This window comes from Clupea harengus, chromosome 17 (genome assembly GCF_900700415.2).
Source record: "Clupea harengus chromosome 17, Ch_v2.0.2, whole genome shotgun sequence".
NCBI lineage: Eukaryota > Metazoa > Chordata > Actinopteri > Clupeiformes > Clupeidae > Clupea > Clupea harengus.
The window spans coordinates 7166372-7194181 of NC_045168.1; the positions used below are offsets into that span (position 1 = coordinate 7166372).

Consider the following 27810-nt stretch of genomic DNA (forward strand, 5'->3'; position numbering starts at 1 on the left):
AGGATTCATAAGGATGTAGAATAATGCAGGACAACTGCAACACAGGTTTTAGGATTTACAGGATTCATAATGATGTAGAATAATGCAGGACAACTGCAACACGTAGTAGGACAGCAAAGGATCCATACCCACTTCTGATCTAAAGGCCTGGCTATGTAATTGTAACAGTAACAGTAAAAGAACAGGAACATTAACCACAGCTTTTTCTTTTTGTAGATATTGAATTATTATTCAATGTTATATTATTCGTAATTAATGTAATGATACGTAATAATTAATTATTGATTTATGAAGGAATCTGGGTGACTTGTTAGTATATGGCTTGGCATCTATTGTTTCCAGCTCAGCTTCAGCCAGTGAATGTGTGAATGGTCCAACCAGACTGCAGCAAACACCTCATTTAACCTCATTTAATGCCACAGTGCAGTTCAGCTTTACTGACCTGTCATATGGCCCTGTCTTGAAAGCGGATTAGAAAGCCAATTGATAAATGGCTGTTAACAGGACTGTATAGTCTCACTCCAGTAAGTGTTGGAGATAACTTCTTGAGGCAGGGCAACTACAACTAATGCTCAGATGCTGCCTTGATATGTCAGGAGGGTGTCAGTGGAAAATCATGTCAGTCCTGAGAAAATTGAGGACGAGAGAGAGAGAGAGAAAGAGAGAGAGAATGAGAAAAGGAGAGGGAGAGAAAGACAGAAAATGAGCGATCTTGTGTGAGTGGTCAATGATAGATGGATTTTATGATGGCTGAGTGATAAGATAGCTGTTGTTTTATGACTGCTGTGGCCTCTGTAGTTCTTTATTAGTTCATGTTAGATAAAGAGACAGTGACTCAGCAGGAGGATGGATGGACCGTCATGACCCCAACGCGGGCTCTGACTGCTGCTTCTAGAAGACTAGGAAGGCAGAGCCTCGCGTTTAAGGTTTTGCAATGGAAGTGAAATAATCCCAGTTTACTGCTGCCATACAGTATATGTGAAAGGTTTGGATGCTCTTTTATCATACTCACACAGACAGTCTTTGGCCTCTATTCGATTATGAGCTTCTGACGAGAAGCTAGTGAATGCAAGCTACAAGCGATCAGTTATTCTATAACAACAAACCTGCAGAGCCACTTTATGAGGGACCCTCTTGTAAAAGAGGTCTTCTCCTGTCTTATCGCTCTGACCTCTTCCTAGAAGCTTAACGACAACAATGTTTTTATGGACTCTTCTCAGTATGCTAACACTAGGCCAACATTAAGAATGCATGTTAGTTTGCACATTGGCATTATAAAGGGTTAAATAAAAGTTGAGGGGTGTGTGTGTGTGTGTGTGTGTGTGTGTGTGTTCTGGGTTTCATCAGAGGGTGTGTCTGCCTTCCTGTCTCCTGTGATCAGTGTGGTTTGAGGGGTCTGATGAAATCACTCTATGTCCGTCTCTCTGTCTCCTGTGATCAGCGTGGTGTGAGGGGTCTGATGAAATCACTCTATGTCCTGCTCTCTGCTCCGCCGGGATAGGTTGATTTCATTGCATCTCTTTTCCACATTACATCCTCAGAGACAAGATTAGATGAGATGAGATGAGATGGGATGAAATTAGATGAGATGAGATGAGATGAGATGAGATGAGATGGGTGATTGGGCACATCAAAGATATGGAGATCTGCCTCCAGTGGTGTCAGGGACTCTTGCGAACTGTATATGTACGTACGTGTGTGTACATGTGTGTGTGTGTGTGTGTGTGTGTGTGTGTGTGTGTGCGTGGGTGTGGGTGTGGGTGTGGGTGTGGGTGTGGGTGTGGGTGTGTGTGTGTGAGTGTGTGAGTGAGTGAGTGTGTACATGTGTGTCAGGGCTTTGGCAATATTGCAAGTGTGATAATGTGTAGTTATGAGCTGAGTAAATAAGTTGATGTGGAAATCATATACAAGTCCTGGACAATGAACTTGAGATTAGACAAGCCTATTGTCTCTCTCTCTCTTTCTTTATCACTGTCTCTCTCCCTCTCTTTCTTTCTCTTTCCCTCTTTCTCCCTCCCTCTCTCTTTCTCCCTCTTCTCTCTCTCTCTCCCTTCTCTCTTTCTCTCTCTCTCTGTTTCTTCCTTTTCTTGTCTCTGCGTCTCCTGTAGTGTTTGTCAGAGTGGGGGATGGAATTGCACCAATTCTAAGTGTCCTGAGGTGACTCAGTGCCCTGGATCTCTTGTCTACTCGCCCCGCTCCTGCCTCCGCACGTGTGCCAGCCTGGATGCCCCCCTGGCACCCTGCGCCGAGCCCATCTATGGCTGCGTCTGCCCAGAGGACACCGTTCTGCTGGTGGGCACAACCTCTGCCAACACACAACAGTCAGCATAACACAGCACCCAACAATACAGTCATCCTAAACTCTGTAGTTCAGAATGTTCCAACACACAACAATACAAACATCCTAAACTCTCTAATGTAGTTCAGAATGTTCCAAAACACAACAATACAATCAGTGTAAAATCTCTAATGGTGTTCATGGTCAAATGTGGTCACAATTACAGTTTGCATGGGTTTTAAACAGAGTTAGGAGGTAATATGTATAGTTTGTAGTTGGAATCTGAACACTGTTCAGTGCTATTCAGAAGAGTTTGTTTGTATGGGTAGTCTATATATGTTTTTGTTTTTAGCTGGGGTAAGCCCTCTTGACAGTGAAATTCAAGAAATAACATCAATGAGTCCATATAAAATATCCAGTCCGCTATGTAGGCATAATGTACAAAAGTAAATGCTGTTGGTACTTTGGTTCCTTTTACGTTTGTGTTGTGTGCTATCAATTTTCTTCTGAAACATTCCAGCATCTCCATCCTGGGCTAATCTTGTTTGTCTCTCAGGGCGATCGCTGTGTCCCCCCCAATGAATGTCCTTGTCATCACAATGGCAGAATGTACTTCGCCAACCAAACCATCACCAAAGACTGCAACACCTGGTGGGAAACACTTACAAAATGCTCAAAAAGACACACAGCAGAGTCACTGAACTCCACACTGAACTACACAAACACCACTAAATCACTGTAATACAAACACAAAGCACTTGCTTCAAGGACCAAGGCCACATGTCACTAGATGTTGTTTGGCTTGATACTACTCAACACAAACCATACTGAGGGTAATGCAAAACACTTCATTAGACATCATTCCTCTGTTTCTAAAATACAGAATACATGTGATAAATGAAAAACCTATTTTCCGTTACAATTTATGAAGTTAAACTTCAGTCCCTGAGGGCAGCGTTGATAACTGACCACACACGTAAACGGCTATAACATCATGAACTGCTGATGGTAAATAACCCTTATTTTACATGCTGTGTGCTCAAACTCCTTATTGGTTTCTCTAAGTGTGTGCCAAGCGAGACGCTGGCACTGCGGGCAGTCTCTGTGCGCTGGCACCTGCGTCGCCACGGGCGACCCGCACTACGTGACGTTTGATGGGCGCTGCTTCTCTTTTCTGGGCGACTGTGAGTACGTGCTGGCCCAGGAAACCGGCGGCCTTTTCAGCGTCACTGCCGAGAATGTGCCCTGCGGCAGCACCGGAGTCACCTGCACCAAGTCCGTCACCTTCACCGTCGGTAACACAGCCATCCACCTGCTGCGCGGTGAGGATATGGGGGTGGCATCATATAGCACGTCACATTGCTATATATTACTGTATAATAACTGCTCTTGGCTGAGGAGATGCAGTTAAAAGATATGCTACAACACTTTACGTAACTAAATATATACTGTCACTATACTGTCAGTACTGCCATCCACATACTCATTGTATATATGATTATACACATGCTGTGTCCACCTCTCACTGGGTGTGCTGTTTATCACACCTGTGTTGTTTGTGTCTGTCTATCACACCTGTGTTTTATGTGTTTGTGTGTCTGTCTATCACACCTGTGTTGTATGTGTTTGTGTGTCTGTCTATCACACCTGTGGTGTATGTGTTTGTGTGTCCCAGGGAAGGCGGTGACAGTGAACGGCATGCAGGTGTCTCTCCCTAAGTCCTACTCGGGCAGTGGGCTGATGCTGGAGAGGGTGGGGCTCTTCGTCTCCCTCTCCTCACGCCTGGGGGTCACACTGCTCTGGGACGGAGGTGGGTTCATAGTTTTTGCCCCCCCCTATGTGCCGCTAGTCCTGCAGGGACTTAACAGGGAGTTTTTCCTTGCCCTAGTTGCCATTGTGCTCTAAGGGGGTTAAGGCCCTGGGCTCTGTAAAGCGCCTTGAGACAATTGTATTGTTTTGGTGCTATATAAATTAAATGGAATCGGATTGGATTGAATTGAATAGTTGTCAGATGGGGAGTGGGGCTGGATGATAGAATGTGAGTTAAAGATGCGGTCTGCAAATCTGACGAAAGGTTGTTGATATTTGAACTTTACTCTGTGAACTTTAACTCTCAGTCAGACCTCAACATTTACATATGACTCCACATATGATGATATTACAGTCTCTGACACACATTCTTACACACACACATACAGTCTTACAGACACACACACACACACAGGCTTCTCCTTACATCTTCCACTTCTCTGCTGTTGGCCAGGCATGCGTGTGTATGTGCGACTGGCACCCAGTCTTCGTGGCAGGGTTGGTGGGCTGTGTGGCAACTTCGACGGTGACACGGAGAATGACTTCACCACTCGCCAGGGCATTGTGGAGTCGACGCCTGAGCTCTTTGGAAACTCCTGGAAGGTCAGCCCGTCCTGCCCCGACGTCCAGGACCAGGACCTCAGAGACCCCTGTGCGGTGGGTATCACTCCATTCCAACCACCAGGCACCCACACTGACGGCATGACTGAACTCTAAAATCAGCAGTCTATTTCAGATTTGGTCCAATAGTCTAATAGTCCAGAGGTTGTTTTCTTGACTGAAATGTATTATCAGTAATTAACTTCCGAAGGTTTAGGTTCAGGATTTAGGTGTAGGATTAGGGTAAGCAATGTGTAACAGGATTAGGTTTGGAGATGTGTAACAGGATTAGGGTTGGCAATGTGTAACAGGATTAGGGTTGGAGATGTGTAACGGGATTAGGGTTGGAGATGTGTAACAGGATTAGGGTTGGAGATGTGTAACAGGATTAGGGTTGGCAATGTGTAACAGGACAGAACATTGGCATTTGGCAGGACACAGCATGGCATTCTACAACATCACATAGAATGCCATGACCACAAACCTGACTTTATGGTGACTTGATTGTGACCTTTGACCCTCAGATCCATCCTCACAGGGTGATGTGGGCGAAGAAGAGGTGTGCGGTGGTCACCCAGGAGAGCTTTGGCGCCTGTCACGCAGAGGTGCCCTACCAGCAGTATTACGACTGGTGTGTCTTTGACGCCTGTGGGTGAGTGACGCATCCTCACACACACGTTTCACTTCCTTATTTGAGGCCACATTTCAAAAGAAATGTACGTAAGGAAACACATTTAGCAGAAGCAAGAATTGCTCAGACATGATTCAACCATGTGACTCAGTCAGCAGTAATTATATAGCAGCACGACAAATCTTATGGCTAAAAACAGCACCTTCTCCTTCAAATAGTGCAGCTTCCAATTATGGATGAGCTGGAACAGCCAACTACTTCGCTTTTAGTTTTTTGAAAATCTAACCATCCTGAGACCCCTTGTGACCATCTTATGCACAGGACCCAAACTGCCAAATATGAATACAAGAAATTGAGCTACGATAAAATCTAAACGATCATCATGATATTATGAATGGTTTTTTATTCCTTTGCATTTATACCTGGAGACTGCTACTACAGTGATATTAGTATTAGTGATATGAGTGTTATCTGCATATACAACCGACTTCTGTTGCTTTCCTATATACACTAATAGAACATTGTAGGAGAGTCCACCTATACTGGTTCATTCATATCATTGTTTTTGTTCATATCATGTTTTGTGTAAGGATACTATAAGTAAAAAAAAAGTTATATGTAAAAATATACATTATATATGTGTGGTCCTTTTATCTATCCGATAGATACAAAAAAAATAGTGTTGCTCCCTAACAGTTCTGCATGTATCGTGGTGCAGTGTGTTTCTTGGGCTTCCTGAGGTCCAGATAGTTTTCCTACTCATATCATGTGGTGTGATTTGCACGTATGTGTGTGTGTGTGTGTGGTGTGTGTGTGTGTAGGTGTGACTCTGGCGGGGACTGTGAGTGTTTGTGTACGGCCCTGGCTGCCTACGCTGAGGAGTGTAACCGCCGAGGAATCTACGTCCGCTGGCGATCTCAGGAGCTCTGTCGTACGTCTCATAAACATACATACAGTAGAAACATCCTCTAGAAAGGGCATATCTCCACCTCTCTCTCTCCCCCTCTGTCTATCTCTCTCCCTGCACGTGTTCAATCTCTGTACCTCTGTAATTCTCTTCATATCTCCCTCTCTGTCCCTCTCTTTCTGTCTTTTCTTCTTCCTCTCTCTCTCTCTCTCTCTCTCTCGCTCTCTCTGTTTGCCCCCCTCTCCTTCCCCTCTGTAGCACTGCAGTGTGAGAATGGTCTGGAGTACCAGCCCTGTGGCTCTGCCTGCTCCTCCACCTGTCCCGGCGTCACCGCCAGCCCAGACTCTCACTGCGGGGCCCTGTCCTGTGTGGAGGGCTGCTTCTGCCCTGCTGGCACTGTCAGTCATGGTGAGTGTGTGTTTATGTGTGTGAGTAGGTGTGTTTGTTTGTGTGTCCATGTATGTGTGTGTGAGTAGGCTTGCGTGTGTGTGTTTGTGTGTGTGTGTGTGCCCCTGGTGTGTGTGTGAGAGAGACAGAAAGCAGCAGTGCTGTCTTAGTGTGTGTGTGTGTGTGTGTGTATGTGTGTGTGAGAGAGAGAAAGAGACAGAGACAGAGAGAAGCAGACATGGTGAGTGTGTGTTTGTGTGCGTGTGCGTGAGCGTGAGCGTGAGTAGGTGTGTGTTTGTGTATCTTTGTGTGTGTGTGTATGTGTGTGTGAGAGTAGGTGTGTGTGTTGGGTGTTTGTGTGCAGTCCTACTTCCACTTCGGGCCCATGTCCTAGAACATATTCTTAACGTGTGTATGTGTTTGTGTGCGTGTGTGATTGTGTGCGTGTGTGTGTGTGTGTGTGTGTGTGTGTGTGTGTTCAGGCTCCGGCTGCATCCCCCCCTCTCAGTGTCCGTGTCAGTGGGAGGACTCTGAGTTTCCTCCTGGTGCCACCCTCACACAGCACTGCCAAAACTGGTGGGTTTTATTTCACACTCACACACACACACACACACACACACACACACACACACACACACACACACACACACACACACACACACACACACACACACACACACACACAACACACACCAGCGCTGCCAGAGCTGGTGAGTCACATCTCTTATATACACACATATATCATGCAGTGAATGAACTTCTGTTGATCAGGACAAGTAATCTCATCTCCTTATGTCTGTTCAATCCTAATTAGATCAACAGCAGTATCTATTTCAAGTATTAAAGTTCATCTAGTGGTCATCTAATGAATCAAATGAAATGCACTAGCGGTTTTTGATATAAGATAAACTAAATGAATTAGAGTATGACACACTAGTAACATTTCCTCATTCCATTTCTTAATCCTGATAAACTCTGTGTCCTCAAATCAGCCGTGTCAAAAGTCCACCAACTTCACATTTACATTATGCTGTATTGCAGTTTACATCAAATGTTCATTAAATGTACACACTTTTCCCCCCCTCCCAGTACCTGTGTGGGGGGTAGCTGGCAGCAGTGTGAGGGTGCCCCCTGCCCCCCCCCCTCGCCGTGTCTGGAGTCGGAGTTCCAGTGTGCCGGTGGGCGCTGTGTACCGTCCCTGTGGGTATGTGACAACGAGGACGACTGTGGAGACGGCTCGGACGAGGTTTGCCCCACCACCTGCTCCCCAGGGCAGTTCCGTTGCCCCGGGGGCCGCTGCCTGCCCCAGGCCCTGCGCTGCGACGGGCACCCCGACTGCGCTGACCAGGCGGACGAAGAGTTCTGCGCCCCGCCCACGCCCCACCCCCTGTGCCCACCAGGGGAGTTTCAGTGTGAGAGTGGGCGGTGCCTGCCCACCAGCAGGGTGTGCGATGGACGGCTGGACTGCGGCTTCGCCGACGACTCGGACGAGAGAGGTCTGTGTGTGTGTGTGTGTGTGTGTGTGTGTGGGAAATGGTGTGTATGTATTCGTGGTCAGTGGCCCGTGTAAATTGAATTTAATTGAGTTGTAAAATTAAATTGTCAGAACTCTCTCTTTCTGTGTGTGTGTGTGTGTTCATGTGTGTGTGTACATGCTGCGGATTCAGACTGTGGAGAAGTGTGTCGTGAGGGAGAGTTCCGTTGCTCCGGTGGGCGGTGTGTGTCTTACCTCCACCGCTGTGACGGCCATGATGACTGCGGGGACTTTAGCGACGAAAGAGGGTGTGTGTGTCCCTTCGGAGAGTTTCAGTGCCCAGGGGGCCAGTGTGTCGCACCTGAGAGAGTGTGTGACGGACACAAGGACTGTCCCTCAGGCACAGATGAGATCATCTGCCCTGCTAAAGGTACATGGAGCGCCATCTGGTGGACTGCACTGTCTTACATCATGAAATGAGGGTATGTACAGTTAGGGTGACCAGATGCAAACAGACCAAATGTGGGACGAGTATTTTGTGTGACACAGTGTAGGACATGCTACCACTGCTGAGAGTTTAACCTAAAACTGATTTAAAAACATTATATTATCTTCTGCCTTTTGGCTCATGAACACCTATACTTTGTCGATTCCATTTCTGCCAATTAAAACCCAAATGACCAATGAAAATGCAGGACATTACCTCCATATGCTGGATGCGGGACAAAGGGTCAAAAGGCTGTGCAGGCTATTGCAGTACAATATAAAGCTAAACACCTGGTCACACTATGTACGGTATTGTGAGGACTAAAATGAATTTAAATTGAATTAACTTCAATCTTCTTGAATCAGATTAACTTGATATTGAGCTGAAGAGACACCAAGAGGCTGCCAGTCTCGCCCTCAGCTAGTCAGCACATATGTATCTAATGGTAGATGTTCCTCATCCCAGTGTTTTAATTTCAGGATGATTGTAAAACTACAATACCCATCATCCATTCTTCCTGTCCCTAGGTTGTGGGCGGCATGAGTTCCGCTGTTCCAATGGGCAGTGCACTCCTCTGGCGTGGCGCTGTGATGGGGAGACGGACTGCCTGGATGGCAGTGACGAGCAGCAGTGCCCTAAGAGGTGCCCGCCAGGCCAGTACCCCTGCCAGAGCGGAGGCCAGTGCATCCTGTACCAGCAGCTGTGTGACGGGGAAGAGCACTGCAAGGACGGGTCAGACGAGAGTGTGAACACCTGTGGTGAGGATGGAAACACACACACACACTCACGGACATATACACACACACACACACACACACACACACACACACACACACACACACACACACACACACACACACACTCACGGACATATACACACACACACACACACACACACACACACACACACACACACACACTCACGGACATATACACACACACACACACACACACACACACACACACACACATACACACACACTGCAGGCACGGGTCAGACGAGAGTGTGGACACCTGTGGTGAGGATGGAAACACACACACACTCACGGACATACACACACACACACACACACACACACACACACACACTCATGGCAATATACACACACACACACACACTGCAGGGACGGGTCAGACAAGAGTGTGGACACATGTAGTGAGGATGGAAGCACACACACACACACTCACGGACATATACACACACACACACACACACACACACACACTCATGGACATATACACACACACACACACACACTCACAGACATATACACACACACACACTCATGGACATATATACACACACACACACACACACACACACACACACACACTCATGGACATATACACGCACACACACACACACACACACACACAAACACTCACGGACATATACACACACACACACACACTGCAGGGACGGGTCAGATGAGAGCATGGATACCTGTGGTGAGGATTGAAACGCACACTGCAAACACACACACTGCACACACACACACGTTATGCATACAGAGAGATGGATCGGGTGAGAGATGGAAGCGGAAAAAGGGGCACATCTACAAACACACGCACATAAACACAAACACACACAAACTCACAGCATATGCTGGGATTACCCAGTGGAGTTACACTGAGCCTCTCATCTTGTCTTGTGCGTGATGCAGCCTCGGTGCACACACACACACACACACACACACACACACACACACACACACAAACACACACCCACACACACACACACACACACACACACACACACACACACACACACACACACACTGACCCCTGTCTTGTGTGTGATGCAGGCTCGGTGCGGATCCCGGCGTGTGTGGGCAGCTTCGCCTGTGATAACCGCACGTGTGTGAACGCGTCGCAAGTGTGTGATGGTGCACCTGACTGCCCTCACGGCGAAGACGAGCTGCTCTGTGGTGAGTTGTTGGAGGGAAACATGAAAACATAAAACAATCACAGAAAAATCTCATCACTGTTACACTGCAATACTTACAGAGGCTGTAAATCCTGACATTCACTGTGTTGTAATGCTTTATGGAGTATAACTCCAGTATTTGTGATATGTTTATCTAGTCTCATGGTTGTGCATGTGGAACGCTCCCTGTCTGACTCAGTGACCATGACTCTCTCAAACAGACAAGATAACTCCAACCACCGTTCCCCCCGGTGACAGGAACAACACTCACACCTGTCCTGAGTTCACCTGTCAGGATGGAGGCTGTGTTCCCTTCAGAGCGGTGAGAGTTCACACACACAAACACCAGCACAGGTAGCACTCAGCCCTGCTAGTGGTTAGCATGTTAGCTAAGCAGCACACCCACTGTCATAGTGCCACTGAGAGTCACTGACTGACTCTAAACAGGCTGAGGAAGGGAGGTCCTCAAGGCTGAACCATAACATTGCTGGTATCCCTTTGTCTGCAGCAACTGTTTTATTTTTAGGTTACAAATAATTCTTCACTATTTACAAAAACAGAGCACCACGACTCCCGAGTGACGTGTGACGTGTGAGGTGAAGTGTTTCACTCAGTACTGTTAAGTGTAAGGGTTGTGTGTGTGTGTGCGTGTGTTTTTGGGACAGGTGTGTAATGGGGTCCCAGACTGCCCTGACGTGCCTCGGCCTGGGGGTCCCTCTGATGAGCAGGGCTGCAGGAGCTGGGGCATCTGGGGTCCCTGGAGCCCCTGTAGCCACTCGTGTGGGGCAGGCTCCATGATCCGCCACAGACATTGCCCCCTGGGGGGCGTTCTGGGGTACTGCAGGGGAGAGGACTCAGAGCGACAGCAGTGCTTCAAGGACTCCTGTCCAGGTGAGGGTGCTGTGGGTAACTCCTTTACACTACTGTGTGTTCTTGCAGATTTCACAGATGTGTTATATGTGCCTGTGTTGATGCCACCCAGAGCAAACAACAAATCTGACTTACCACTAAAAAAGAACGGACACAAATTCTGTTATACAGCCTTTATTTAAAGAAGTCACTTGGGCCATCAACTGCAATTAGTCAAAGTTTTTTATTATGTCATTTTAGTTTACATTTCAGAGCAGCCGAAGTAAAACATTTGTCAGAAAAAAACATAAACGCCTATTGTTTCAGTGTAGAACTGGGTTTTGGACGTCCTAGCAAACTAACATTTACATTTCCTGATTCAACAACATCTTGACAGTGTGTGTACAAAATTTGAAGCAGATAAACAAAAGTTTACATCAGTTTCGATATGGTGTCTAGACGTCTCCAAGTGTCTCATAACCTCTTCAAATTCACCAAATACAAAAGCAAATACCTGTCACTGTATATCAAGCATTCATACTTTTTTCTTGAGTTCTGTACTACAGAAAACCATTTGAATTAATTTCAGTGTAATATATTATATTTTCTTATATATTATATTTTCCTAGAATATATATGATGGTCTATAGCCTCTCCAAAATATACCCAACAACCTACCCAAATCCATATAGATCCATATTATCATGTATGTATGTATGTATGTATGTATGTATGTATGTACAGTATGGCAGGCAATGGGCTTATCATTTTAAACCTGAAAATTAGTACTATTGGATAGAATAGGTATCAATCAGTTTCTAGTGACTGGATTGGAGAAACAGACATTTTTGTACGCGGTCATCTTTAAGTGGAAGTGTGGGCACTAGACATGAAAATTACGGTAGAACAAGGAATAAAATGTACTGTGGCCAATAATAACTACACAGTTTCGTAGAAGAGATATATGGCTTTGATTAGTCAGGTATGTTTTAGAAAATAAATATTTGTCATGGCCAAAAGGAGTTTGAGAAGATTGAGATCATATGATATGGGAAATGGAGATGCGTTTTGAGCTGTGATGTAAGTACATAAATAAACCACAATAATATCCTAAGTTAAACTAGTGTCATCATTTAGTTGTTTGGACAGTCTACGATTTTTTCATGGCAGAAAACAAGACATTTTGGCAAAGATAGCATGTTTAAATGGACGATTAGTTTGATTAGGCATCAAAACTGTGCGCATAGCAGGGGGCACATCCAGTTGGACATAGGCATTTGATATTACGTGTGCTTGTGGCGGTATAAGTGCTTATTAAGATGGAATACTGTTTATGGTGAAATGTTTTTTATTATTGTGACTACATACACATAATTAAGACGATATCAGCTCTGGATCGCCGGCGATCCCGCTAGGGGGCGCTTCTGATCTAACAGGTTTTAAATTCAGATTCACCTTTTGTAATCAGTGTCCATGCTTTGAGCGTAAACTATATTGTAGCTCTTTTTCTCTTTGTCAGTTGATGGATACTGGTTGCCATGGGTCTCGTGGTCTAACTGCAGTAAGGGGTGTGGGGGGGTGGAGGTGCGCCGGCGGGAGTGTGTGCCCCCCCAGAATGGTGGCCGACACTGCAGTCAGCTTCCAGGAGAGACAGCCCTCGCCACCGAAATCAGTAAGATGCCAGCACCACTGTCTGCCACAGACCACACTATACATTGATTTAACCACTGTGATCTTTGGAACAGATATTACATTCATAGACCGCATATGATGATATAATATGCCATGCATGACATAGGCATAGGCAAAGACACCTAGGTCATATGCAATGCTATAATCAAATCATGTTTTTCAAGTTTAAATTGGATGTTGTGTGCGTGGTGATTTCTGTTGTCAAAGTCCAAGGATTATTTGAAAAGTATCACTGCCAGTAAAAGTAAAATGAGAATCTCTCTTCTCACCTACGCTCTCTTTCCATCTATTCTCTTTTCTTACACACACTCTCTCTCTCGTACTTGTCTGTCTGTCTGTCTGTCTGTCTATTTGTCTGTTTGTCTGTCTGTCTGTCTGTCTGTCTGTCTGTCTGTCTGTCCATCTGTCTGTCTGTCTTTCTCCAGAGCCCTGTCCTCAGGACGGCTGTGGCGGTAATGTGTCGTGCGCAGCTGGTCTGGTGTGGCATAACTGCAGCTCCTGTGCCCTGAGCTGTGCTCATGTGTCCCGGGGAGCCTCGTGTCAGCATCAGTCCAAGTGTTTCACAGGTGGGTCACCCCTCCTCACTCACCTCCATCTTGTTTTAGTGTGTGTGTGTTTTAGCCTGCTTGTTGGGTGCTGCTCATGTGTGTGTGTAAGTGTGTGTGTGTGTGTGTGTGTTTTAGCCTGCTTGTTGGGTGCTACTCACGCCTCTGAGGGGTGCTATGAAGAGAATTTGGAGGGGTAGGGGGCAGGAGAGGAAGACAAAGAGGATGTCCTGAGGGATATAACAAGCGGGAATAAAGCGTTGTTTGGATTACAGTATACTCACTCTTCTCTATTACTACTAGTGCACTACACTACTACTTGCACATATACAGGAACACAGGAACACTTACAGTCTCCTTGAGGAACTTAACATCCTAAACACACACATATACACACACAGGCTGCTGGTGTCCGGATGGCCTAGTGATGAACCATGAACAGAAGTGTGTGTCGGCGGAAGAGTGTGTGTGTGAGGAGTCTGGGGTGCGCTACTGGCCGGGACAGAAGGTGAAGCTGGGGTGTGAGATCTGCACGTGTGTGAGAGGGAGGCCGCAGGACTGCCAGCCCAACCCAGAGTGCGCAGGTCAGTCATCACCACTATCATCACATTGTAAACAAACTTGGAAACTTGAGGATCTTGTATTGTTGTATTGTGTGTGTTTGTATGTGTGTGTGTGTACGTTTGTGTTTTTGTGTGTTTGTGGATGTGTTTGTGTGCATGCTGTGTTTATGTGTGTGTGTGTGTGTGTTTATGTTTTTGTATTTGTGTGTTTCTCTATGTGTTTGTGTGAATGCTGTGTGTGTGTGTGTTTATGTGTGTGTTCATGTGTGTGTATGCGTGTCTATTACATAGTGCACTGTGGCTGGACGGCCTGGTCCCCATGGGGAGAGTGTTTGGGGCCGTGTGGGGTGCAGAGCGTGCAGTGGTCCTTTCGCAGTCCCAACAACCCCAGTACCCATGGCAACGGGAGGCAGTGCCGCGGAATTTACCGGAAGGCACGGCGGTAAGAGCTCCTTACCATAAAATTTGGAAGGAAAATGGAATAAATTGGTCTTTTTTCTGGTCTTTATTTTATCTGGTCTAAATTGGTCTTTATGTGTGGTATTATGTCATACATATGTTTGAAATAATGTGTGTTTGTGCTTCTCTCTGTATATGTGTGCTGTCTGTTTGATCAGCTGTCAGACGGGCCTGTGTGATGAGTGTGAGTTCCAGGGACTTTCTCATGGTGTTGGTGACCGCTGGAGGACTGCCCAGTGTCAGATGTGCCAGTGTCTGTCCAACCTCACGGTGCAGTGTGCCTACTACTGCCCATATACCATGACTGGATGCCCACAGGTGTGTGTGTGTGTGTGTGTGTGTGTGTGTGTGTGTGTGTGTGTGTGTGTGTGTGTGTGTGTGTGTGAACATGCTGTTCTCTCTCTCTCTCTCTCTCTCTCTCTCTATGTGGGTATGTGTGTATGTGATGATGATATGTGTGTGTGTGTGTGTCTGTGTTTGTGTGTGTTTGCGAACATGTGTGAGTGTGTGTGTGCACAAGCGAGTGTGTGTGTGTGTGTGTGTGCACAAGCGAGTGTGTGTGTGTGTGTGTGTGCACAAGCAAGTACGCATGCGTGTGTGTGTGTGTGTGTGTGTGTGTGTGTGTTGTTTTTCCATGCCCAATCTCCCCTCTCTTTTCTTCTGTGATCTCCTCTCAGTCATCCTGCTCCGCCCTGCTGCCAAATGCTTGTTTCTCCACACACTCCCTTTCTCACACACCTGCTCTTCTCTCTGTGCAACAGCTGGCACAGCTAACAGCCTTTTCTACCTCTCTCTCTCACACACACACTCTCTCTCACACACTCTCTCTCTCTCTCTCTCACACACACACTCTCTCTCCCTCTCTCTCTCACACACACACTCTCTCTCTCTACCTCTCTCTCTCACACACACACACACTCTCTCTCTCTACCTCTCTCTCTCACACACACACACTCTCTCTCTACCCCTCTCTCTCTCTCTCACACACACTCTCTCTCTCTACCTCTCTCTCACACACACACTCTCTCTACCTCTCTCTCTCACACACACACTCTCTCTCTATCTCTACCTCTCTCTCTCACACACACACACTCTCTCTCTCTCTACCTCTCTCTCTCTCACTCACTCTCTCTCTCTCACTCACTCTCTCTCTCTCTGTTTGTGTGAGGGCAATCAGTAGCCAGCAGAATTAACAGCCTTCTCTCTGTCTATTACTCAGGGATACACACTGGTACCAGGTGAAGGAGACAGGTGTTGCTACTGTGAACGCAAAGGTGAGCAAACAGGCAAATATTAGCACAGCAAATCTGGCCCACAGCGGTGCCCCAGAATAGAGCAGAATATCAACAGCTGTCATGGAGTGTATGAGAATTCACATTCTAGAAAATACACTATGTGTCTGTGTGTCACTGCACAGCAGGTATTGATTAATCTGATTAATCCCTTAATAAAAATGAGAATGTTAAATGTACGTCCTTCAGGGAAGAAAACAGATGACAACAAGATGTGTTTATTTTCACTGGAGATTTGTATGATATGTCTTTCAGGTGGCAATACTACAATCTCAGGAACAACTCCAGCCACTATTCCAATTAGTGCAAAGACCTCCAGTACACCAGGGGGCGCCATTCCCACAATTCCCACCTACCCTCTTCCTCCTGAAGGTCAGTGAAGTATACACTCTTAAGCATACTTAAGCAAAGAACAGCTAATACAGTGAAACGGTTTGTATTGTTTGTCATTTTGTTGATGTTTTAATGGCTGCACCTGATGTGGTCATGTGGTCTCAATTTGCACTCTCCACACTTTCCTACTTTCCTCTCTCTATCTGATTTTCTGTCTTTACTTCTATCTGTGCTTCACTGTCTTTCTCTTTCTCACTCTTTGTCTCCCTCTCTCTCTCTCCCCTTCCTTCCCATTCTCTGCATCTCTCTCTCTCTCTCCCCGTCTCTCTGTCCCCCAGATGACTGCTGGGCTCCTTTGGGGGTTCAGTCTCTCCCCTCGGCCAGCTTCACTTCCTCGTCCCACCAGCAGGGGCACCCTCCCTGGGCAGGGCGTCTCCATGGTTACGACTACCACAGTGACATGCAGGGCTGGAGTCCAGAACCACACCAGTACCATGACCTCCCACCAGGGGCACCAGTGGGACAGAGAGCCGGGAGGGAGCCGCCATACCTGCAGATAGACCTGCTGAAGTCCCACAACATCACAGGTACCATCACATTACAAATAGAACATCACAGTTACCATCACATTACAGATAGAACATCACAGGCACCATCACATTACAGATAGAACATCACATTACAGATAGAACATCACAGGCACCATCACATTACAGATAGAACATCACATTACAGATAGAACATCACAGGCACCATCACATTACAGATAGAACATCACATTACAGATAGAACATCACAGGCACCATCACATTACAGATAGAACATCACAGGCACCATCACATTACAGATAGAACATCACAGGCACCATCACATTACAGATAGAACATCACAGGTACCATCACATTACAAATAAAACATCACAGGTACCATCACATTACAGATAGAACATCACAGGTACCATCACATTACAAATAAAACATCACAGGTACCATCACATTACAGATAGAGCATCACATTACAGATAGAACATCACAGGTACCATCACATTACAGATAGAGCATCACATTACAGATAGAACATCACAGGCACCATCACATTACAGATATAACATCACAGGTACCATCACATTACAAATAGAACATCACATTACAGATAGAACATCACAGGCACCATCACATTACAGATAGAACATCACAGGCACCATCACATTACAGATAGAACATCACAGGCACCATCACATTACAGATATAACATCACAGGTACCATCACATTACAAATAAAACATCACAGGTACCATCACATTACAGATAGAACATCACAGGCACCATCACATTACAGATAGAACATAGAACAGATAGAACATCACAGGTACCATAACATTACAAATAGAACATCACAGGGACCATCACATTACAGATACAACACATTGCATCACAACAGAGCCTCAGTCACACCAGGTGGGGTTACAATATCACATGTGATGTTACATAATCACAGTCCAGACCTTCACACCTTCACATGCACAGGAGCTCTTGACATCAGTAGACAAAGACAGTGCACATAACAGTTTATCATTCATCAGAGATAAGTTAGTCTTTTTGAGATAATGACTTTACGGTTCTCTCTCTCTGTCTCTCTTTCTCTCTCTCTCTCTATCCTCCTCTCTGTTTGTGTCTTGGTCCCTCTGTGCCTTGCCTCAGGCATACTAACACAAGGAGGTGGGATGTTTGGCACCTTTGTGTCTAGTTTCTACCTTCAGTTCAGCTTTGATGGTATGCAGTGGTTCACCTACAAAGAGCTCATCACTGACGCCCGCCCTAAAGCCAAGGTACTAGCCAGAGCTTTGTGAGTGTGTGTGTGGCTGTGTGTGTGTGTGTGTGTGTGTGTGCGTGCGTGCGTGTGTTATTTCACATACTTCAGACAAAACACAAAAAAATTATTTAGGATGTTGGGATTTAAGCGGCAGATACAGTATGTCCAACATTGTTTCATATTAAATGGTGGTGGTAATGGTTTCACCATTATGAAATGAACTTGTGAATTGTATTGCACATATTTTTTCACTATGCTGTGCAGCTTTGCTCGCCATACATGCTTCCCTCCTTACATAGTTATCCATCTGACTGTGTGGTGTTCAGGTGTTCCTGGGTAACCGTGACGACCGTGGGGTAGCTCAGACGCGATTGGACAGGATGGTGTCGGCTCGGTTTGTGCGTGTGCTGCCTCACGACTTTCAGAACGGCATCTACCTGCGAGTGGAACTGATGGGCTGTGAGTCAGGTAAAGACACACACACACACACACACACACACACACACACACACACACACACACACACACACACACACACACACACACACACACAAACACTCACATACACACACACACACACACACACACACTCTCTCTCACACACACACACACACACACTCACATACACACACACACACACCCACACATATATTTACTCTCCATCTCCATCTAGCTTCAGACACTAAATGTTCAACTCTGTGTCTCACACATCAGTCTCCTTCCTTATGGGTGTTGAGCACACTGTGTTGCTGTATTTACACTGTCTGGATAGAATATGACACTCACACATAATCTGCCCCCCTGTCTCCCTGTGTAGGATACCATTGGCTGGATATGACACTCACACATAAAGAGTATGACACTCACACATAATCTGCCCCCCTGTGTCCCTGTATAGGATACCACTGGCTGTCCACCCCTGTTCCCTCTCTGTCTCCCATCACCCCTAAGCCGTGCAGAGAGAGGGAGTTCCGCTGTGAGAATGGACGCTGTGTTCCGGCCGGACCCGGGGGGGTCATTTGTAACGGAGTCAACGACTGTGGGGACGGCTCAGACGAGCGCCACTGTGGTGAGAGAGAGAATTCCCCACCTACACTTAAAGGACACAGAATTCCCAGCAGAATTCCCATGGCATTCCCACATTATTTCAAGCCCTTTATTATTTCCCTCGGAATTACCTGAATCCTATGTGTCATTACAGAACTCCAGCTAGACGTTATTGACATTTTCACTCTGCCCCCAGAATCCTCTCACTCTTCTTAAACAGCCAGTTTAATGTAATTTGTGCGTGCTGCTCAGATCTACTTTCTGTGTGACTTTCATATGACTTTTCATTCTGTGTGATTTTCATGTCCAACACAGGTACCCAGTCATCCACCACCCTTCGTCCCCATGGGTGTGCCACAGGTCAGTTCTCCTGTCCACCACCAGGGGTCTGTATTGATGCAGCACAGCGCTGTGACGGGGTGACTCAGTGCCCTGACGGGGCGGATGAGAAGGGCTGCACCCCCCCCAAACCCATCACCCCTAGCCCTCTACCTCTCAGGACGCCTGGCGTTGCCCCAGTTACTGCTGCCAGGACCAGACCCTCCCCAACACCCACGGTAAATCTTTACTTCAGATTTACTTTAGGATATACACTACATAGTAATCATGCCATTTTGGTTTTAAAACTTTCTTTTTTTTTGTCTGTTTGACAGGAAGGTGGACCTGGGTATAGAAGTACGTATGATGTGCTTTGTCCTTTCAAGGATGAAAACTCAGTCTGGCTCTCAGAAAAGCCACTTTGAAATTCAAATGCCACTCTTATGTCACATAATGATTTAAAAACTCATAGCACAGCAGATACTATCAGTGGTTGCTGTTGGCTGCTAATGCCCATACATTAAACCACTGCATGCTGCTATCACATGATAGCTTCATGCAGTCAGTAACACTAAGGGGTAAGGAGTTGTTATGGGACATTATGGGATGTTATTCTCGTCATAGTTACATAACCTCTCTTGTGTGTCCAGGAGTGTGCTCCTCAGCACTGGGTATGGAGGATGGCAGCATCCACTACGGTCAGCTGACCTCGTCCACCAACCGTCCAAACAACCCTGCCGATGGGGGACGTCTCAACGTCTTCCCTAACGTGTGAGTGGGTCCCATCCGAGCAGAGCAAGCCTCCCTTAGACAAATGCTTTACAATGGCTTAGATCCTTCAGTAGCAAACAGCATACCTCTGAGGAAATGAATAATAGATTGCAATAGAATAGAATAGAATAGTATAGAGGTTTGATATCTAGATCTATTTCTACTGTCGCACATGTACATCTCAGTAGCAGCTGTTACCTGGGATGCCTTGAGATGACTATGTACATGTGAGAGAAAGAGGTTTGCTTAAGTCAGAATGTAGGGCTGCCAAAGGGGTTTGGGCAATACTCTATCAGTGATGTGTATGCAAATGTATATGTGTATGCTAATGTACATGTCCTGCTATTATTTAATGAAGGGATGACACAAAAGACTGAATTATACAAATAGAAATCAATCACATTAATAGCAGTTTCGTGTGGATCTCCCCCTCAGTCCTGTCATGGAGCCCGGGTGGAGCCCATTACCCAGCGACCCTCATCCCTACTTCCAGGTGGACTTCTTGGAGCCCATGTGGGTGACGGGCATGGTGACCCAGGGCAGTGAGCGCATGTGGGGCTACCTGACCAAGTACCGCCTGGCTGTTGCCCTGGTGGAAAGCCACTTCACCGACTACACAGACAGCGGCAGGATAGGCGACACGCCTAAGGTGAAGAGCAGTATCTAGTAGACAACCTGGATCATAATTCCCTGTGATTTTATTTCTGAGAGGTTTTTAGTCAACAAATATATTTTAGCGCACACACCCACACAGACACAGACACACACACATACATATATACACATACACATATGGGGAGAAACCACATCACACACATACACGGACACATAGCGCACAACTCCCCTTGCACTCTACAACATGCACAGTATATGTAAATGCCAATTAGTGATGATATAATTCATTCTTATTCCCGGTTAAATGTTTTTAGTTAGGTGTAATTGCACATATGTGGGAACTTTGCAATAAAGGTAGATATTTCTTGAACTGCTGTGTGTTTGTGTCTGTGTGTCTGTGTGTGTGTGTGTGTGTGTGTGTGCGCGCATATTCGCACGTGTTAGGTGTTTGAAGTGCGGATGGTAGGTATGAAACCGGTGACGCGCTGGTTGAACAGACTGGTGAGGGCGCGGTACCTGCGTATCATACCAGTGGAGTACCGACATACCTTCTATCTGCGTGTGGAGATCTTAGGCTGCAGAGAAGGTATGAGGGTCACAGAGGGTCTATGTTTGGGATTTTAATCAATACCACTAAATATGCAGCTTTACTAAAGTGGGCGCAGGAAAGTCTAAATAAGGCATATCACATTGGATACAGATTACATTTTATTCAGACATACATTTAATTTACAAATTCACTATTTACATCCTTGTTCCTGTATCTGTTTTATTTCTCCAGTTGACCTCGTGACCCCCAGTAGTGTGACGAGTGCAGCCCCAGTAGTGATCACACCCTCGAGGTGTGTGAGCGGCACGTTTGCCTGCTCCAGCGGAGAGTGTGTCCCTGTCGCCGTGCTGTGTGACGGCCGCCCCGACTGCCTGGATCACTCGGATGAACTGGGCTGTGGTGAGAGAGGCGCACTGTGATGTAGAGAGACTAGGGCTCAACCTAGAGAGCAGCTGTCTCTGCAGGAGAGAGATGTCATTGGCCCTGATCCGGCACTGATCCGGCACTGATCTACCACATCTGCACCAGACCAGGGCCAGACCAAGGCCACAGACATTTTGCCAGTGAGGGTATAGAGACCGATATAGACATTGATATAGACATAGATATAGTAGATGTAGATATAGACAGGGACATAGATATAGATATAGACAGGGACATAGATATAGACAGTGTTTTCTAAATACCCATTCATTCAGCTTGTTGCAGATGTAATGTAATGTACACTCAGCTTGTTATATGCAGATGTAATGCTAATCGTACCTGTACCCTATGTCCTTCCAATAGGCACAGGTTCCCCTGGGGTTCGGAACCAGACAGTATACACAGGAAGTCCAGGAGTGCTGACCACACGAGCCCCTGGCGTCCGCCCAGACGTGTCTGTAGTGACAGGTGAACCGGGTGTGCACAGGGTCACCACCCCCAGATCCAGAGTCACCCCATCCTACTCCCCTGGGCTCCACACCCCTACGGCCTACACAGGACGACCAGGACTAAAGACCACACCAGGTGCAGTTTCTACAGCCATCTGGCAAGACATTACATCTAGCAGCTACTTTTACCCAAGTTCACTTACATTACAGATACTGTATATATATGTGTGTATGTGTGTGTGTCATCAAGTCTCTCTGCCATTTTGTCTGTTGGCCTGCAGGTCGTTTGGGCACCTCAACACCCCATGATGGTGGTTTACCCAGAGTGCTTTGCGTGGAGGGCCAGTTTGCCTGCCGAGTGTTTGGCTGCATTGATGCTGCGCTGGTGTGTGATGGGCGGGAGGACTGCATGGACGGCTCTGATGAAGACCACTGTGGTAAAGGACACCTTTGACCTTTGACCTGTCATTGTCAAGTTCAAGTCAGGGCCAAGGTCGTGGTCATTTTGTTCTGGTTGCTTCTGGACTTTACATGGAGCGTACAGTGCCAGTATGACATCATCTTGTGTCATGTGTTGATAAGTTTATGAGTTAAGAATTCAGTGTCATAGAATCTAGCATCCGTCCAATCAGAAGAGTGGCATTACTAGGATCACTCATGTATTTTAAACCGTATTCCGTAATCTTTCATATGGATTCTCTATGAATGAGTGAAAGGATCATGTTGTAGATTCTCTGTAAATGAGTGAAAGGGTGAAGTTGTAGATACTGTCTGAATTAGTGAAAGAGTAATGTTGTGTTATCTCAGGTATGCCAACCCCTATACCTGCGCCAGTCACACCTACCCCTCTAGGCCCCTCCCCCTGCTCAGACAAGCAGTTCACCTGCTCCAGTGGAGAATGTGTGCACCTGGACAAGAGATGCGACCTGCACAAGGACTGTGCAGACGGCTCGGACGAGACCAACTGTGGTAAGGGCAGCTGGAGGACAAAGGGCATGTGTACATCAGTGTCATTCAGAGGCTTTTAAATCTCCTCTATGGAGCTGTAAGTATAAAACAGACCTCTCTTTGGTACACATCCATAGTTTAGTGTTGTGTAATTTGCCCATTACAAGATACTAAGAAGATACCTTTTTTAGAAGCAACTCATAATACAATTCCAATATAAAAAATGTAAAAGATTATCTGAAGATACTAAGACCAGCCCATTGTAATTACAGTCGACTGACAATAAGATGATCTGAAGATACAAAGATGAGATCATTGAGATTGCAATGAATGCATGATTGACATGGTGACATATTGATACTAAGAGCAGCCCACTGTGATTGCAGTGGACTAATAATATTATGGTGATTAGGCACTAAGACTACCCCATTGTGATTGCAGTGGACTGCATCATGTCGGCGTGGACGCAGTGGAGTCGCTGCAGTGTGACGTGTGGTCTGGGCTCACTCTTCCGCCAGAGGGACGTGCTCAGGGACGCCAGGACTGGGGGGGCCTGTGGGGGGGCGCAGTTCGACAGCAGAGCCTGCTTCCTGCAGGCCTGTCCAGGTCAGGAGTACTGTAAACACACACACACACTCTCCCCCTCTCTCTCTTTCTCTCTCTCTCTCTCATGCACCGCACTATTGTACATTCACTCATTCTTTCTCTACCTCTCACATTATTTGATTCATGTGCATCTCTATTTCTCACTTCTCTCTCTTTCTGTCTTTTCCTTCTCTCCCTTCCCTTATCTCTCTATCTCCCAGTGGATGGGGCGTGGTCTGATTGGACCCCCTGGTCCCCGTGTGATGTGTCCTGTGGTGGGGGTCTGATGGTGAGGAACCGCTCCTGCTCCAACCCCCCTTCCAAAAATGGGGGGCACGACTGTGAGGGGATGACCCTTCAGACTCAGACCTGCAACACGCAGCCCTGCGGCTCACACCCTCAGACAGGTGAGCGCCATGGCAACCACATCACCCACATACCCGCACCACGCAGCCCTGCGGCTCACACCCTCAGACAGGTGAGCGCCATGGCAACCACATCACCCACATACCCGCAATACGCAACCCTGTGGCTCACACATTCAGACAGTTGAGCGCCATGGCAACCACATTACCTACATACATGCACCTCACACATTCAGACAGGTGAGCGCCATGGCAGCCACATTACCTACATACCTTCAACATGCAGTCCTGCAGCTCACACATTCAGACTGGTGAATGTCAGCAACATCACCTGCCTATGACACAAGCGAGGGGTCAGAGTAACCACACTGACACAATGGGCCTAGTGTAAAAGTCCTCACATAGACATTGGCATAGGGTAAAACACATATACATGGTGAAAGATCTCGTAATTTCGTCTTAGATCCAAGGTTACGGTTTTGCAGGTAGTCAGGAACTCGGGAAAGTGTTCAACAAGAAATGGTTTATTCCAGTGCAAATTGAACAATCAACTTCGCATACCGAGGTATACGAGAGGAATCTTTCAAAGTATTAGCCGAGGCTCACGTCTCTTATACAATACAATTAACATGTAAACAATAACCTTAGGTATGGGAGGGGAAATGGTGTGTCTGGGGTTAGGTATCAGAACTGAAGGGATGACTGCTAATTAATCTGGTTAGGACTCTCACCCTAATTTAATACATATGTCTGTCCCACACCTAGTTTGGCAATCAACTAGCTGGCTTCATACAAAGGACCAGGATGCAGGCCTGATGGCTCTAAGACAAATGGCAGGAACCAGACCTAATGGGATTAAGAGACAGCTTTGATGTCTCTGTAGACTGACCATTTATGCATACCAAATATCTATGACAAATATCAATTTCAATGAAATCTAACAATGGGCATAGGGTAAAACACATATACATGGGCATAGGGTAAAAGTCCTCCTTATTTGTATTATGTAGTTTGTTCACTTTTGGAATTCTATCTGTCATTTTGTCATTTAATTTCTCACCTTTTACGCCTGCTGCCAAGCATGACACTTGGCTGATGTGATATAAATGAGGCTTTGTTTCATAATTGCCATAATACATCAACCTGTCACACTGTCTAATCTGGCTATTTTGCTGTGTCCAAACTAATTATTGATAGTTTCTGGCAATACTTTTCCCCACACACTTATTTATTTAAGGACAGTAACTGAAAATGTCACCAACACCCTCTATATGATGCCACGTTTATTTTAGTTTTACATTGGCATATAACACCATACAATTATAAGGTGTTACATATGGTCTTACTTATGGTGTTACATTGTAAAATGTAGTGCAAAGTGCTTCTAAACTGTATGGGGCTCAGGAATGTTTATGATATTTATGATTTTTTGTTTGTGTGTTAATAATATGCCATTGATGATAGGCTGTGTTAAGGTGTTGTGTTGGTGTGGTTAGGCTGTGTTAACTGTGTTCTGTGTTGATTCTGTTACACAGTGTTAACTGTGTTCTGTGTTGGTGTGGTTAGGCAGTGTTAATGTTTTGTGTTGATGTGGTTAGGCAATGTAAACTGTGTTGTGTGTTGGCGTGGTTAGGCTGTGTTAATGTGTTGTGTTGGTGTGGTTAGGTTGTGTTAATGTGTTGTATTGGTGTGGTTAGGTTGTGTTAATGTGTTGTGTTGGTGTGGTTAGGTTGTGTTAATGTGTTGTGTTGGTGTGGTTAGGTTGTGTTAATGTGTTGTGTTGGTGTGGTTAGGTTGTGTTAATGGGATGGTGGTGGTGAGTGAAGCGGACTGCCAGGGGGGTCTGGTGGAGCCGTGCCCTTTGACCTGCTCTGGACTTTCCTCCGAGAGGAACTGCAGCTCTATCTGTGTCGCAGGTGGGTCACATTACAATATACTGCTTGTGTTAAACTAGAACCTTCCCTACAGTTATACATACCTAGGGACCAAACACTAAATAATGTCTGCATGCATGTATGTCTGTTTGAGTTGTATCTGTGTCTTTGCATCTGTATGTATGCGTCTGTGTGTTTGTGTTTGTGTGTGTGTGTGTGTGTGTGTGTGTGTGTGTGTGTGTGTGTTTGTGTGTGTTTGTATGTGTATCTGAATGCTTTCCCAGGATGCCGTTGTCCTCCTGGTCTCTACATGCAAGATGGTGGCTGTGTGAATGCCAGTCGGTGCAGGTGTTCACGGGATGGCATGGTCCTCCAACCGGGGGACAGCGTCACTAAGGGCAACTGCAGCACATGGTGAGTCCTGCAGACGGACAGAACCTGAGGGTTGGTCACCCAGACAGCAGCCAACTCTGGGCAGGATCTGGCCAATATCTGACCTCCATCTAGCCCTGATGTGGCCCATATCTGACCTCCATCTAGCCCCGATGTGGCCCATATCTGACAGATCTTAGCTGACCCTGGACCCTGATTTGGCCCAGAGCTGGCCTTGTTCTAGACTTGGTTGTACACGGGGGTGACCTGGATCAGGCCTTGAGCTGGTGGAGATCCCCTCTAGTCTCAGCTGCTTTTTGAGCGGGGGGGGGGATAGTTTTACCTATCTGTGTGCATCACAATTTTATTATTGACCTTCAATCAAAATGGTTTCACGCTGCCGCTCTCTCTTCTCGCTATCATAGTGTATGCCAAGATGGCCACTTCCTGTGTGACCCCTCCAGATGTGTGGTAAGCTGTGATTGGTCCGCTTGGTCGCCATGGACACCATGTGACAGCACCTGTGGGACTGGTTTACGCCAGCGTTACAGGTATGTGTGTGTGTGTCAGCCACGGAGACAACAAAATTATGCTAATTATGTTCAAATTAAGTTAAATTACAAACCAACAAATCCAACATGATGTGCTAATAATAGATGGAGGTATGCATGTTCTGGTAGCTAAACTTGGTACAGCAAGGTGCCAATAGCTTGTTTGTGTTCATGTGAGTTCAGTCATGTAGGCTATGTATATAACAATGTTACAGTAGCTGTAAGTGGTGTCAGATAAAAGCATCTGCAAAAGTGAATAACTGGGATATAAGAAATCTCATCATGTGAACTTATCCTGCAGCAGCATTGAATAAGTGCCATCATGTTTAAGGGAATAATAACTGGTTGATACGAATACGAATGGATATGAGTACCTCTCGTCTGCTCTCAGGTCTCCAGTGAATCCCTCAGGAGGGGTGAGAGTTCAACCGTGCTCTGGAGATTCCACTGAGGTGCGACAGTGCTACACGCCCTGCCTTCCAGGTTAGCAGTAATACAGTAATTTAGGGGCGTACATTTAGTTGTAGTTGTTACACACCTTTCTGAACAGGTAAGGTACCCAGCCCTCTAGTTTAGCCACCCCAGTAGAGTCATGTAGAGGCTTATTTAGTTATAGCTTTTACGTGCCTTTGCAAACAGGCTAGCTACCATAATACACAGTAATTTATGTTAGCTAAAGCTGTTACACTCTTTGCTAACCAGGTTAGCCACCCTAATACAGTGAGTTTGGGGCTTTTGTTTCACCATGGTGGCTACACACCCCACCCACTCACACTGGTACGCTGTCCTCTGCTGTATTCTCTGAGAACCAACTCTGTATCTGAAGAGAGTTACACTAGCTCTCCATTGCCATTGCAGGCCTTTTCTGTTCAGTTAGGAGACAGAGATTGGTAAAGT

At 46.2% G+C, this 27810-nt stretch overlaps 1 protein-coding gene across 1 annotated transcript in view; it reads left to right on the forward strand.

Moving 5' to 3' along the window:
* The window catches only part of sspo (SCO-spondin), a 98440-nt gene that overhangs the window by 14570 nt on the left and 56060 nt on the right, over positions 1-27810 (forward strand). Inside the window, exons 18-57 of the mRNA XM_042710239.1 lie at positions 2109-2292; positions 2835-2929; positions 3344-3600; positions 3954-4088; positions 4542-4744; positions 5212-5339; positions 6140-6249; positions 6484-6633; positions 7095-7188; positions 7702-8108; positions 8280-8516; positions 9101-9331; positions 10379-10501; positions 10722-10822; positions 11166-11391; positions 12869-13021; positions 13467-13607; positions 13988-14170; positions 14441-14591; positions 14767-14960; positions 16156-16272; positions 16572-16820; positions 17934-18061; positions 18372-18513; positions 18944-19114; positions 19408-19649; positions 19746-19767; positions 20061-20181; positions 20617-20830; positions 21241-21382; positions 21578-21745; positions 22133-22354; positions 22500-22655; positions 23026-23187; positions 23608-23772; positions 23973-24158; positions 25910-26032; positions 26275-26404; positions 26788-26913; positions 27305-27396. Of these exons, the coding sequence (XP_042566173.1) occupies positions 2109-2292; positions 2835-2929; positions 3344-3600; positions 3954-4088; positions 4542-4744; positions 5212-5339; positions 6140-6249; positions 6484-6633; positions 7095-7188; positions 7702-8108; positions 8280-8516; positions 9101-9331; positions 10379-10501; positions 10722-10822; positions 11166-11391; positions 12869-13021; positions 13467-13607; positions 13988-14170; positions 14441-14591; positions 14767-14960; positions 16156-16272; positions 16572-16820; positions 17934-18061; positions 18372-18513; positions 18944-19114; positions 19408-19649; positions 19746-19767; positions 20061-20181; positions 20617-20830; positions 21241-21382; positions 21578-21745; positions 22133-22354; positions 22500-22655; positions 23026-23187; positions 23608-23772; positions 23973-24158; positions 25910-26032; positions 26275-26404; positions 26788-26913; positions 27305-27396 (6581 nt within the window). The remainder of the gene's footprint in view (positions 1-2108; positions 2293-2834; positions 2930-3343; positions 3601-3953; positions 4089-4541; positions 4745-5211; positions 5340-6139; positions 6250-6483; positions 6634-7094; positions 7189-7701; positions 8109-8279; positions 8517-9100; positions 9332-10378; positions 10502-10721; positions 10823-11165; positions 11392-12868; positions 13022-13466; positions 13608-13987; positions 14171-14440; positions 14592-14766; positions 14961-16155; positions 16273-16571; positions 16821-17933; positions 18062-18371; positions 18514-18943; positions 19115-19407; positions 19650-19745; positions 19768-20060; positions 20182-20616; positions 20831-21240; positions 21383-21577; positions 21746-22132; positions 22355-22499; positions 22656-23025; positions 23188-23607; positions 23773-23972; positions 24159-25909; positions 26033-26274; positions 26405-26787; positions 26914-27304; positions 27397-27810) is intronic.